The sequence below is a fragment of the Panthera leo genome, chromosome D3 (assembly GCF_018350215.1).
Source record: "Panthera leo isolate Ple1 chromosome D3, P.leo_Ple1_pat1.1, whole genome shotgun sequence".
In the NCBI taxonomy this organism is placed as follows: Eukaryota; Metazoa; Chordata; class Mammalia; order Carnivora; family Felidae; genus Panthera; species Panthera leo.
The window spans coordinates 26,350,368-26,363,860 of NC_056690.1; the positions used below are offsets into that span (position 1 = coordinate 26,350,368).

The 13,493-nt window shown below is 50.1% G+C and overlaps 1 protein-coding gene across 1 annotated transcript in view; it reads right to left on the reverse strand.

Annotated features, from left to right (window-relative positions):
• Nucleotides 1-13,493, reverse strand: part of MYO18B (myosin XVIIIB) — a 241,854-nt gene that overhangs the window by 26,151 nt on the left and 202,210 nt on the right. The window contains exons 39-41 of the mRNA XM_042909670.1: nt 11,914-12,044; nt 2,233-2,277; nt 722-859 (exon numbers count right to left, since the gene is read on the reverse strand). Of these exons, the coding sequence (XP_042765604.1) occupies nt 722-859; nt 2,233-2,277; nt 11,914-12,044 (314 nt within the window). The remainder of the gene's footprint in view (nt 1-721; nt 860-2,232; nt 2,278-11,913; nt 12,045-13,493) is intronic.

Sequence of the window (13,493 nt, forward strand, 5' to 3'; positions counted from 1 at the left end):
GAAACGAGGCTGAAAAACTAGGGTGATGATGGATTTAAGCCCTAAACTAAGGGTGCATCCTGAGGCCCGTTTATTGAAGGAACCTATTGTTGGCAATCCTACAGATTTGCGAGAGTTTCGTCTCAGGCTGTAACTGAATCCATCACCCTCTGTGGTGGGGAAAATATAAAACTTTGACATTCAGAACAAAGCTAAAATCTCTGAGGGAGAAATTATCCAGCCTAACTGTCAATGATACTGATTTGCCATTTAAAAAAAAAAACACACACAAACTCAAATACAGAAACACTTAAGTGAATATGTTTACAAAAGAAAAATTTAAATCCAGAACCATCCATACATGGAAAACAAGGAGGGCTTGCTTTAGATAGAAGGAAACTATAATAAATCCACAGTTATTTAAAAAATGTTCACCACATGCTTTTTAAAAAATCATCATGAAAACCGTGCTTTAGTGAGGGCTGCATTAGATCTTCATCATTTTAACTGTTTGGAGCAGTAAACACAATTATATTTCCTGTTGCACAGATGAGGAAGTGAAGGCTCAGAGAAGATAATCGACCTGCCTAAAGTCCTTCAGGTAAGAAGTGGCAGGGTCATAGCTCAAACTGTCCAAGACCATGCCTATGCTTGAGAAAGTGGAAGACATGAACAACAGCCTTTGAAGGATGAGATTTTTCAAGCTATTGGCCATCCAGAGACAGCAGGGAGATACTCTTACCTGGGGCTGAGCGTGTGGCTGCTGATGACTGACTGTCGAGAGGGGGTCCTCACGGTATCTGTGGCCAGGGACAGAGTACAACTCAGCCAGGACTGCAGACTGCCTTCTGGCTGGGAGCTGAGGATGGAGACATTATCTCTAGAACCAGAAGACAGGATGCTGTCAGCACAATGACAACCATGGTAACTGCAATAACTAGATATTAACCCCTAAGCATAAGCCAGGCATGTGCTACATGCTGTACTCCCATAACGTCAATCAGTGCTCACAACACCATCCCTGAGACGTGAGAGCCAGTGCTGTCCCCATTATATAGATGAGAGTAAACGGAATTTGAGGAGGCCAGTTTGGGTCTTGCCAAGGTCATCCGTCTAGTTAGTGAAAAAGTTGGGATGCCAACCCTGGTTTCTCCGATTCTAATGCCCTTGCTACTAACTACTGCTCTTCCTTGGGGAGATAAGCACTCTAATATAGATATTGAGGCAATTCTGATTTTAAAGTAAAATTTGGTATTGCATTTTATACCAAGTGATAAGCCCATGGAATATGTCAAGTGTGAAGGTCTTAACTTCTTGCCTGCCTTAACCAGAATGTCTTTGTAGACAGAGCCTTTGCTTTTATGTCCCCTAATTCTGAAAGCAGCACAGGGTGAGGCTATGTGGGCCTGTCACTGATGTGGGTACTCAATGATTATTCTGTTTTCTAGTTGATATACTCACTCAACTATATCTGTCAATATTTATATCAATCTTTATATCTATAACTATATATCTATTTTGATATCTGTATCTGTATTTATATATGCCTATATTTGTATCTGTCTATAAATTCATTTGTTTGTTTATAGCATGCTCCATGCCGGGCACCATGGGAAGGATGTATAAACATGAACCCAACATTGAACTTGTCCTCAAGACTCCATCTTACCAGAGTAGACATCTATAGAGATAACCACAAAATAAAGGAGAAAATTATTAAGGCCATAGAGAGGGATAGAAAGTAGGAGAATTAGGAGGGAGGCTTGATTTGCTTCTTGGAGGCATAAGGGAAGGCATCAAGTAGTGATAGCTGAGCCACAACTTGTTTGAAGGCTGGGGGTTGGCTACGCAGGGCCTGGGGAAAGGACTTTGAGCTGGAGGGAACAGCATACACATAGGTATGGACGTTGGAAAAGGGCAGGGCATGGGTGATATGCAAAATAGGAGTCCCAGGTAGAGAGGGAAGTAGGGTCAGGTATGTGTGTCATTCTGAGGTAATAGGGAGCCACTGAAAGTATTTGGTGGGGGCAGTGGTATGGTAAGTCATGGGCTTCTCTGTCTAAAAGAAGTTGGGCCATTCAATAATGTGTCCCCAGTGCTATATGTTGTGACCATGGAGTCAGAGATATCGTGGCATTGCCAGTAATTCTCCAAGCGGGCATGCATGTTCCCTCTGCAGACTGGACGCGGAGAGCCAAGGGCTTGCCCTTGGCTTCAATGTCAACTGCTCAATTTCACTCAGGGTTCACTTACATCTCTTTACCGCCACGGCTGGTGCAGTCCACTGCCGTCTGGACACTAGAAAGAGACATAAGAATGAGTCTGTCCCCCTTGTGCTTCCAGGGGAAGAACATGGTCTTCGATGTCAGACAAACTTCCGGCCTTTGCCCCTGCGTGATCTCAGGCAAGTCACCCACCTTCTCTGACCCTCCTGGGCTCCTGTGTAAAACGCGGTGACGAATGGGGTTTGGTTGTGGGGCAGACTAAGCGAGATAACCCTTGTAAACATCGCGGCCTGGTTCCTGACAAATAGTGTTGATTAAAAGGCAACAACCATTATCCCTGCTCTTGTTTTAGTACAACCAGTACTGCTGTTATTAACAGCATCATTATCGTCAACAAGCAATGCGTTTGCTTTATGTTCTTTGTGAGTGCGAGTGAATCAGACAAGAGGGCAGGTGGCCAGCTTTCCAGGGCGTTCTGGGAAACTCCGAGACTAATTACAGTGGTAGCTATTCCTTAGGGAGCATCCCTTCATTCAACAAAGATGCTCTACCTGTGATCTCATCTAACCATCCCGCCTATCTCCATTTAGTGAATGAGGAAAGGGACACCCTTGTAAGGTCACATAGCTTTGAATCCATCCCAGGTCTGTAAGAGCTAGTAACCTCATGCTCTTTACCAGTTGTCCCGCATGCGGGTGTGGACAATCAGACCACACCCTCGGACACCGGAGACCTCATCTGAATCCTGGCTTCACAAGCCAGGGCCTCCCGCTTTGTTTTTCGCATGGAATCTGGGGAATTCCTTCCTTAGAAAACCCGGTTGTTCTCCAAGGGATGTACCTGTGGTTCCTTGGTCCCTATCCTCAAGGATCTGTCAGTCTTAGGGCTCCTATTCATATCTGTCTGTCCCTACCAGACTGCAAGAGCCCCTCATGATCCAAGAACGTGTTTTATTCATATCTAGCCCCAGGGCTCAGGCCAGACCAGAAGTTCTTTCAGACAATGCTTTGTGAATCCAATGAGCTCCAGCCATGGGCTAAGTCCAACCTACAAACGTTTTTTATAAATAAAGTTTTATTAAAACACAGCCACACTAACTCATTTCCATGTTGCACATCACTGCTTTTGCTCTACCGTAGCAGAGTAGTTGCAAGAAAGATCATGTGGCCCCCACAGCCTAACATATTTACTATCTAGCCCTTTATTTTTTATTGTTTTTGTTTTAAAATGTTTATTTATTTTTGAAAGAGAAAGACAGAGCACAAGCAGGGGAGGGGTAGAGAGAGAGGGAGACACAGAATCCAAAGCAGGCTCCAGGCTCTGAGCTGTCAGCACAGAGCCCGACGTGGGGCTCGAACTCATGGACCCCGAGGTCATGACCCGAGCCAAAGACAGACGCTTAACTGACTGAGCCACCCAGGAGCCCCACTGTCTAGCCTTTTAAAGAAAGCTTTGCTGTGACCTCTCCACCATAACAAAAGCAACCTTTGTGAATGACCCTGGGAGAAGAAGAAGAACGACCCCCAGAGATGCCCATGTCCTAATCCTAATCCTAATCCCAAGAACCTGGAGCTACATTTCCTGACATGGTAGAAGGGACTCTGCAGATGTGGTTAAGGTTAAACATCCTGAGATGGGGAGGTTATCCTGGATTATCTGGGTGGGCCCAACCTAGGCCCTCACATCCTTCAAAGCAGGGAACTTTCCCCAGATATGGTCAGAGGGAGATGTGGCTATGGAAGATTGGCCGAGAGGCAATATTGCTGGCTCTAGAGATATAAATGTCACAAGGTGTGTTGGTATCTTCTACAACCTGGAAAAGGTAAGGAAATGCATTCTCCCCTAGAGTCTCCAGAAGGAACACAGCCCCTTTGATACCTTTATTAGGCCAGGGAGATCCTTGCTGGGCTTTTTAAAAAAATGTTTATTTATTTTTGAGAGAGAGAGAGAGTGAGAGCGAGCATGAGGAGGGCAGGGGAAGACAGAGGGTAGCAGAGGATCTGAGGGGGGCTTTGTGCTGATAGCAGGGAGCCCGATGAGGGGCTCAAACTCACGAACTGTGAGATCATGACCCGAGCTGAAGTTGGATGCTCAGCTGACTGGGCCACTCAGATGCCCCAATCCTTGTTCGGCTTCTAAACAACAGAACTGTAAGATAATAAATCTCGTGTTGGTTTAAGCCACTAAATTTGTGTTAATTTGCTATGGCACCAATAAAAAAAACAACAACCCTGCAGTAGAACAAAACTGTCTTTGCTGGGTGACCCTGAATCTTCTTGAGGATCTATAGATAAAGTTTTGATGACAAAGTTTTCTTTAAATGCTTACTGATTTATTTTGAGAGAGAGGAACAGAGGATCCTAAGCAGGCTTTGCAATGACAGTGCAGAACCCAATTCAGGGCTCCAATTCACAAACAGAAATCATGCCCTGAGCTGAAATCCATAGCCAGATGCTTAACTGACAGAGCCACCCACGTGCCCCTTGATGTAACTTTTTAACAAACTATTGAAAATACTTTTAAAAAAACCCCACTTTGCGGGGAGTGCCTGGATGATTCAGCGGGTTAAGTGTGTGAATGGTTGGACAGCACAGAACCTGCTTGGGATTCCCTGCCTCCCTCTCTCTCCACCCTGAAGTGGTCAATGTGAGCAGATCCGACTCTGATCCTGCTGCTGCTCTGGGTCTTTCCATGCCTCTGCTGGGTTAGGGTTGTAGAAAGAATAAGACACTGAGAGAAAAGGCGACCAAAGCCTAGGGACCTCGCTGTGTGGCCCGGGTCTACTCTCTTCCCTGCTTGCGATCTCAGTTTCCCTCGTTTGGGGTAAGCCTCTGGCTCCTGCCAGACTCTGGCTATCACAAGAGCTAATCCCAGGGCCCGCTTCTGCCTTAACAGAAACAACCGGGTTTTCTAAGCCAATATTCCCTATGAGAAATCAGCAGGCATCAGGCGTGACCCATCACTGCTGTATCAATGACTGTTGCACCCTGTATCACCAAGCAGGGAAAAAAAATGGTGAAGAATCTTAAGAAGCAATCTCGTAAGAGCATAAGATTATCAGTGGTCATTATTAGTGCCTTCGAAGCCCTGTGACTCTGGAAAAGAACCAGCCGCGAGAAATAAAAAGACACAGGTATGGATGCTTATGGAAAATAATCTTACGTTCTTATAGAAATTTTCATCTGTGCACTGGTTGCTTTTGCCTGTGAACTCATGTCACTGCACTTTCACAGAACTCCTGAGGTTAAAGTCAAGGTCTGCCGGCCATTCTGCCTGTCGACTTCCTGATGAATTACCATCCAAGCCAAGCGTGGTGTCCAGGCTGGACCCCATGCTACCCGCCATTTTTGAAGGTCTCGACAAAATGGAGTATGTCTGAAATAAAGAGGCGGGGTGGAGACGGGCTTCTGGAAGCCACCTCACGCCTTATGGTCTGAGAAACTGCGGAAGGCACTTAACAGCTTCGTTCTGGGGTGGTCTGCAGCTTGGAAGGAGGGGGAGGGGAAAGGCTTTCAGGCTGAAGCAGGCTATTTTGTTCTGCGTGATCCTGAGACTCATTGAACCAGATGGGTAGAAATCGCCACCAGGTTGACTTTTTATAAGCCGTGGATTATTGGTCCTGGTAGATACTGGAGTTTGTACACCACAGTCTACAGAGCCTTTGCATTCTTGGAGACCTCACAGGGGCGTCCAAGGGGTCAGGGAGAGAGACCAAGTAGGGAGGCTTGACCCCGAACCTTCATTTCTTTCTGCACTCCATCCTAAGTTAGAATTTTCTCCAGGTCTTTGTGTTGGTATACAAAATAAAGAGGGGTGGGGTTCTACTTGAGAGGGAGTTTGAAACCCACTGACCCTTTTATCCTATGAAGAAAGAGTCTCTGTGCTCTAAGTTCCAAAATGGCACTGTATTTTTTACTGTACCCCCTGTCTTTTTTTTTAATGTTTATTTGTTTTGAGAGAGCGAGAGTGAGCATGAGTGGGGAGGGGCAGAAAGAGAGGGAGAGAGGGAGAATCCCAAGCAAGCTCCCCCTACTGTCAGCGCAGAACCCACTGCAGGGCTCGAACCCACAAACTCTGAGATCATGACCCGAGCCCAAATCGAGAGTCGGACGCCCAGCAGACTGAGCCACCCAGGCATCCCAACATACCTCCTATCTTAACGTAGAAGGTGAATATTGCTGGTGGTGGTGATGATGATGATTTTAACGTGTTGGCTAGGCAAGCAGAGGCCCAGGAAGGGCAGGAGACCTGGTCTGCATCTATTTGGCGGTGCAGCCCGGACAGAACCCTGTCTCCTGACTTATCGGTGGCTCTTTCTCTCACATTGGTGCGCATGGCTTTTAAAGAACTTGTGCCGAGCATTTGTGGACAGGGGCTTGCTGCTAAGCAAGATAATTAATTAGATGTCTTCTGTTGTGGTCCTTTAGCGAGAGTCTCCGTCAGACAACTCCAGTCTAAACGCACACACTGCCTGGGAAGTAACGCGTGAATGCATTGGCCCCAGGTCCCAGTGACACAGACACGCGTCCACCAGAGTGACAGGCCAGTTACTGGGTGGAGAACAAGGACCGTGACAAGAGAAAGGGGGAAGAAGGGGTCTGTTGAACACGACAGCAGAATTTGCTTATCAGGAGTGTGGGGGGTGGGGTCCGGCTGGAAATCATCGCGGACCCTGCACTTGCTGCCTGAGCCCAAGCCGGCTCCTCGACTTCTCAAACTCCAGTGTCCTCATCCACAAACTGGGTACCAGCCTCAAAAGTTGGGAGACAATGTCTACAAAACAAGTAGGTTGTGCAGCCTGATACAAAGCGGGTCCTCAGCAAAGAGTACCCACCTGGCTGGGGGATCCAGTCCTCCCAAGCTAGAAGGACGCTCGGAAAGCCAGATGGCCTCCGTGGCATCATTTGAACGTGTGCTATCCTGCAGTAGGGAGCCATGCTGTGCTTGGGAATGGGGCATCAACCTTCTCAGAATAATGGAGAGAGGCTCTGACTCTGCATCTTTTTAACAGTCTGGCTGGAGCCCGGGACCCCTAATAAATAAATTAACTCAAAATTGCGCCCGTGGCGGGAGCTGCAATCTTTGGTGCGACCCATATCTTCCCACTTTTCTCACTGTGGCCTAATTTTACCCAGGCTGAGAAACATACAAGTCACACACAACACAGCAATGGAAGGCACCTTTCTAGAGCACTGGTCTCTGACTGGGCCAACTGGAATTGACACACTCTCAGCTGACCTAGGAGTCAGAGGTCATCCATCGACCTCGCCACACTTTCTCCCCTCCCCCTCCCCCTCCCCCTCTCCCCCCCCCCTCCCGCCAGACCCCAGAAAGGTGAGTAGCTACAGACCCTGGGATAGCCCAAGGAATAGATGGGGCCGTCAGCTGACACATCTCTCCCTCCAGCAGTAATCAGCTTGCACCAGGCCGCGGGGGAACAGCTTAAAGCATTTCCCCCATTCATCGGAGAAGGCTGACGCCACCGCTGAAGTCACAAGGCAGAGCCCGAGTGCAGAAAGGCACGGGAGTCAACGCTGCCACACGGGCAGCCTGGCTTTCCGAGCACGTAACCACGTTTCCAGCCTGGAAGGCCTGTTACACTCGGATTGAATTCCCAACACGGGAAATGTGACTTTTCATAATTTGAACAAGTCTCTTAAAGAACCTTACCTCCAGCGGAAGCACCACACACACACACACACACACACACACACACACGCTGTTTCTCTCTCTCCACCCGGTGGGTGTGAATCCTAATTGAGAGCTCAGTTTGGAGAGGTACTTCGACGAATCCCTCGGGCTCCCATCCAAACCTCGTACCCCGGGAGATGAGACAATTAAGAAGGAAGTACACCGTGGAGCCGTCAGGATGGGGGAAGAGGAGGAGAAGCTGGCACCCAGGTAGGAGCTGGGGCTCTGCTCCGGATGTTGGCTCTGCAGCCTGGCAAGGCACCGACTGCCGTTCACTGCCGATAATCATTTCAATGGCAGTGTGACCAGAGAACAAGGTTTGTGCCACATTAATTCTTCGAAATGTGTTGAGACTTCTTTGTGGGCAATTTCCCCCCAGTGTCCCCCCCCCCCCATTCTTGTGCCACTGGTCAGATCTCTGCTCTGTGTCTAGTTCAATTCCAAGTTAACGGGGCAGAGAGTCAGGATGGAGTCTCGCTGAGACCCAAGGCCGTGAAAATGCAGACAGGAAGCTGGGGTTCAGATGGGATTCCCGGGGACCTCAGAAAAGTAGGATCGGGACAGAAGGTGAGCATGAGGCTTTTCACCTGGAACAGAAAGAGATAAGCGTGCCTCCTATCAAGATGAGGGTGAGGGCAGGGTCCCTTTAAGGCTCCGAAGGATCCCCTCTAAGCTGAGACTGGAGTGATGTCTGTGACCCTCTATGACCTTGCCACCAGGATCTCGCTTCCCAGGCTCCTTGCTTCCTGTCATACCTCTGCCCAGCCTATACCCACACCTGCAAGCGCCCACACCCTGTGCCTCTTTCCAATTTGGTTATTTTTATAACTTTCATTTGTTCTGCTGATAGCTTTCATTTATTAGAAAAGCTATCTTAACACCCCAAACCAACTAATCCAATTAAAAGTGGGCAGAAGATGTTCACAGACATTTCTCTAAAGAAGACCTACAGGGGCGCCTGGGTGGCTCAGTCGGTTGAGCGTCCGACTTCAGCTCAGGTCATGATCTCACGGTCCGTGAGTTCGAGCCCTGCATCGGGCTCTGTGCTGACAGCTCGGAGCCTGGAGCCTGCTTCGGATTCTGTGTCTCCCCCTCTCTCTGCCCCTTCCCTGCTCATGCTCTGTCTCTCTCTGTCCCAAAAATAAATAAAAACATTTTTAAAAATTAAAAATAAAAGAAGACCTACAGATGGCCAACAGCCACATGAAAAGATGTTTAACATCACTGATCATCGGGGCAATGCAAATCAAAACCACGGCGAGGGATCACCTCACCCCTGTCAGAGTGGCCAAAATCACAGACACAAACAAAGGTTGGCGAGGATGTGGAGAAAAAGGACCCCTCTTGCACTGTGGGCGGGAATGCAAACTGGTGCGGCCACCTTGGAAAACGGAAACTTAAAAATCCTCGGAAACTTAAAAATCAACTACCCTACGATCCAGGAATCGCACTACTGGGTATTTACCCAAAGAATACGAAAACGTTAATTTGAAAGGATACATGTATTCATAGCAGCATTATCTGTAACTGCCAAATTATCGAAGCGGCCTGAGTGTCCATCGATTGATAAATGGGGAAAGAAGAAGTGGCATATATACACAGTGGACTATTCCTCAGCCATAAAAAAAGAATGAAATCTTGCCATTTGCAATGACGCGGATGGTGCTAGAGAGTATCATGCAAAGCGAAGTCAGTCCGGCAGAGGAAGACAAGTGCCGTGTGATTTCACTCATCTGTGGAACTGAAAAACCAAAACAAATGAGCAAAGGTGGGGGGGAGGGGGGGAAGAGACACACACAAACCAAAAGACAGATGCTGAAATATGGGGAAGAAACTGGCCAGTGCCGGAGGGCAGGGGGGTGGGGGTGGATGGGGGAAACAGGTGATGGGGATCAAGAACACACTTGTCATGACGAACACGGAGTAATGCATGGAATTGTGGAATCACTATATGGTACACCTGAAACTAACCTACCACCGTATGCTAACTATCCTGAAATTAAAACGAAAACCTGTGGGGTGCCTGGGTGGCTCAGTCGGCTAAGCGGCCAACTTCGGCTCAGGTCATGATCTTGTGGTCCGTGGGTTCGAGCCCCGCGTCGGGCTCTGTGCTGACCGCTCAGAGCCTGGAGCCTGCTTGGGCGTCTGTGTCTCCCTCTCTCTCTGCCCCTCCCCTGTTCACGCTCTCTCTCTCTCATTCTCTCTCTCTCTCTCAGCCTCTCAAAAATAAACGTTAAGGGGTGCCTGGGTGGCTCAGTCGGTTAAGCGGCCGACTTCAGCTCAGGTCATGATCTCGTGGTCCGTGAGTTCGAGCCCCGCGTCGGGCTCTGTGCTGACAGCTCAGAGCCTGGAGCCTGTTTCAGATTCTGTGTCTCCCTCTCTCTGACCCTCCCCCGTTCATGCTCTGTCTCTGTCTCAAAAATAAATAAATGTTAAAAATAAATAAATAAATGTTAATAATAATAAATAAATAAAATCAGGCATATCAAGTCTGTAACTTATAGGAGCAAAATCTCCTCAAAGAGGAACCTACCTAGTACAGCGAGGACTGGGTATGTTCACTGCAGAAACTTTAGAATATGTAAATACGCTTGAAACAAATCAAAATTTAGGTCACCAGCAATGCCTTGCACCAGAATGTTGGTGTGTTTCCTTCTGGGCTTTCTTTTCCCCCTTAACGAGGCATGGTCAGCTCTACGGGCTCTCCCCACTGGCTAGACCGCAGCTGACTCACGCCACTGCTTCCTTCCCTCACTGCCCAGCTCATGCCCGCACCTTCTGCAGGTCAGCAGCTGGCTCCTGCTTCACCCTATTAAGAGGGGTGTGATAGGCAAAGGTCTAGGATGGGAAACTCAGCAGCCCCAGGTTTTGCAGCACCTAATTTGCTGTGCGACCCTGACCTTCCCCAGGGTCCTCACGAGAGTGGAGAGGGTTGCACTCCATGATCTGATCGTTGATTGTTGTGGCTGCAACGCATGCCATCCCCCACAGAGACAAAGCCCAAGAGGGACCAGGGGCCGATGCAGCCCACACAGGGGTGTATAAGGAGGGCACCGCCTCTGAAGGTTAAGTTAAGGCACCTGTTTCTTCCCAAAGCAATCGCAAAGAAAATCTCTCCCTGCTGCCCAGGCTTTGCGACAGAGGCTGGGATGGGGACAGAGAGGCTGCAGCCAGACAGGCAGCTGTGGGTTCCAGAGAGGTGACAATGCCAAGGTTGCAAAGGCAGCTTTGGGGAACAGGACGCTATGGGCCTCCTGCAGGGGCTCAACAGCCCGGGCCCATGTGGCCACCCGGGGCACCCCTGGCCTGCAGCAGCTCGAGACTTGAGTGGAGATGGTAGGAAGCAACCTGTCTTCCGAGAAAGGAGAGAAGCCCCGACACTGAACTTGAGAGGCCTTGCCTATCACCAGCTGGCTAATTTTGCATCCTTGAATCAGTCATTGCCTTTGTGAAGCAATGCCCATTTCTGGGCACAAACACAGTACACACCCTTACAGCCTGTGTGCCTGGTTCTAAGCGATGTCCATCTGGTACCTCATTTGACTCTGACAATCCTACCAGGTAGGCAGAGGGCTGAGTCCACGGAATGCCAATCTGCAGGTCAAGAGTGGTCAACAACTGGCCATTTCACATGGTCGGTTCAAAGTATTACGTCCACTTGACGCGTGAGGGGACTGGGCCCAGCTTGGACGCGTCACTGGCCACGATTACAAACTGGAGCCCACTCTGCAGACACTTCCCAGGGTCACCTCCCCTAAGTCTTGGAAAGCTGGGCCAGGCGGTTTCGGTGGCAACAAGGAGATGCTGACACTGGAGAGGAAGCGAGCGTCCTGCCCCTCCTCACGGGAGCCAGCCGGTCGTCCCTCCCACCATGAGATGCATCCGGGTGTCCCCGCAGATGCGGCCCCCGGAGGACCCGAGACAAGGAGTTCCATCTACCGAAGGCTGCAGGGCACCCCAGGGCCCCAGGCCACCTGCTGCACCCCGCTGCGCCTGCCCCCCACCCCCCGTAGGTTACCTCTCCGTATCACTGTCGCTGGATGCCAGCTCCTCCAAGGCTGCCTGCAGGTCGGCAATCCGCCGGATGGACGTCTCCAGGTCTGTCTGGAGGGTCTGTCTCACTGCCGAGAGGTCCTCCACGTGCTTCTCCTGGAGGCAGAGACCACAAGCGCACGTTGGCCTCGGGCAAGAACCCACACACCTGCCAGAGCTTCTGGGGAGGAGACACGCTGGGCTGAGTCAAGTGTTCACTGAGCACCTAGTACATGGTGGGCACCCCTTGAGGTACGCTCTCTGCACAGATGGGCTTATGGACCCTCAGAGAGATGCTTTGAATTTTATAGAGGGCAGGGGCGTTTGGGGGGCCACTGGGGCGTGGCCCATGGACAGCGCTCATTCATCCACGCTGGGGTTCTGAGCCCAGCGTGTCTGACCCCAGAGCCACGCTCGGAACCTGCACCACCCATTTTGCACCAGGCACCACACCTTGGATGGATGAGCAAATGTATGAACCAATTAATGTTTCCCAGAACAGTCACCGAAGCTGGTTCAGGAAGCTGAGTCTGCCTCAGGGATGGATCTGGAGTGGGAGATCGGTGTCGGCTGGGGAGCAGACAAGAATGGTTCGCGGGGCGCCTGGGTGGCTCAGGTGGTTAAGCGTCCAACTCTTGATCTCGGCTCAGGTTTTGATCTCACGGTTCGTGAGGTCCAGCCGCAGGTCAGGCTCCGTGTTGCCAGGGCAGAGCCTGCTTCGGGTTCTCTCACTCTCTCTGCCCCTAGCCCACTCGAGTGCTCTCTCTCTCTCTCTCAAAATAAATACACTTTTTTAAAAAGAACGGTGCCCTTTCCACTCTGCCGTGCTGTCCTCAGAGGGTGCAAAGACAAAAATTGACAAGCCAACGGGGCTCGTCCCAGAGCACCCCACTGCCATTTACTAAGATCCTTCTGTGCCTGGCACTGTGCTGAGCGTCTTACCCTCAGGACCTCCCTCCCTGCTCAGAAGCCTGGCAGATGGCTATCATTGCTCCCATTTCGCAGATGAGAAACTGAGGCCCGGGGAAGCAAAGGCTTAATGGCAGTGCTGGAACTCCAGCTCTGCGCATCTGCCTCTCCTCTGTGGGCTCATCTCTTCCCCCTCCGACCCTGCCCTAATCGGATTCTGTCCAGACTCGGGAAAACCTCTGACTTCCATTGGCAACAGGTTTCACCCACAGATTTCACCCACCCCTACCCTTTAATTGCAATGATTAGCAACTAAGGGTGATTTTGCGCTCCCCCCAGGGGACACTCACTGAGCAATGCCTAGAGACATTTTTGGCCGTCACACCTTGGTGTGTGTGTGTGTGTGTGTGTGTGTCACTGGCACCTTACAGGGATAATGCCCAACATCCTATAATGCACAGGACAGCTGCCTCCACAGAGCATTACCTCGCCCAAATGTCCACAGTGTCCCTGAGAAACCTCGGGTTAAACCCAGAATCTCACCTGCCAGCAGGTAAGCCCAGGGGGAATCAATCAAAGGCAGAGGGAGGTCTGTAGGGGAGGATGCTTCGAGCGGTGGTGTTGAGGATGGGGAGAAGCTGAAAGCAGCCTCATCAG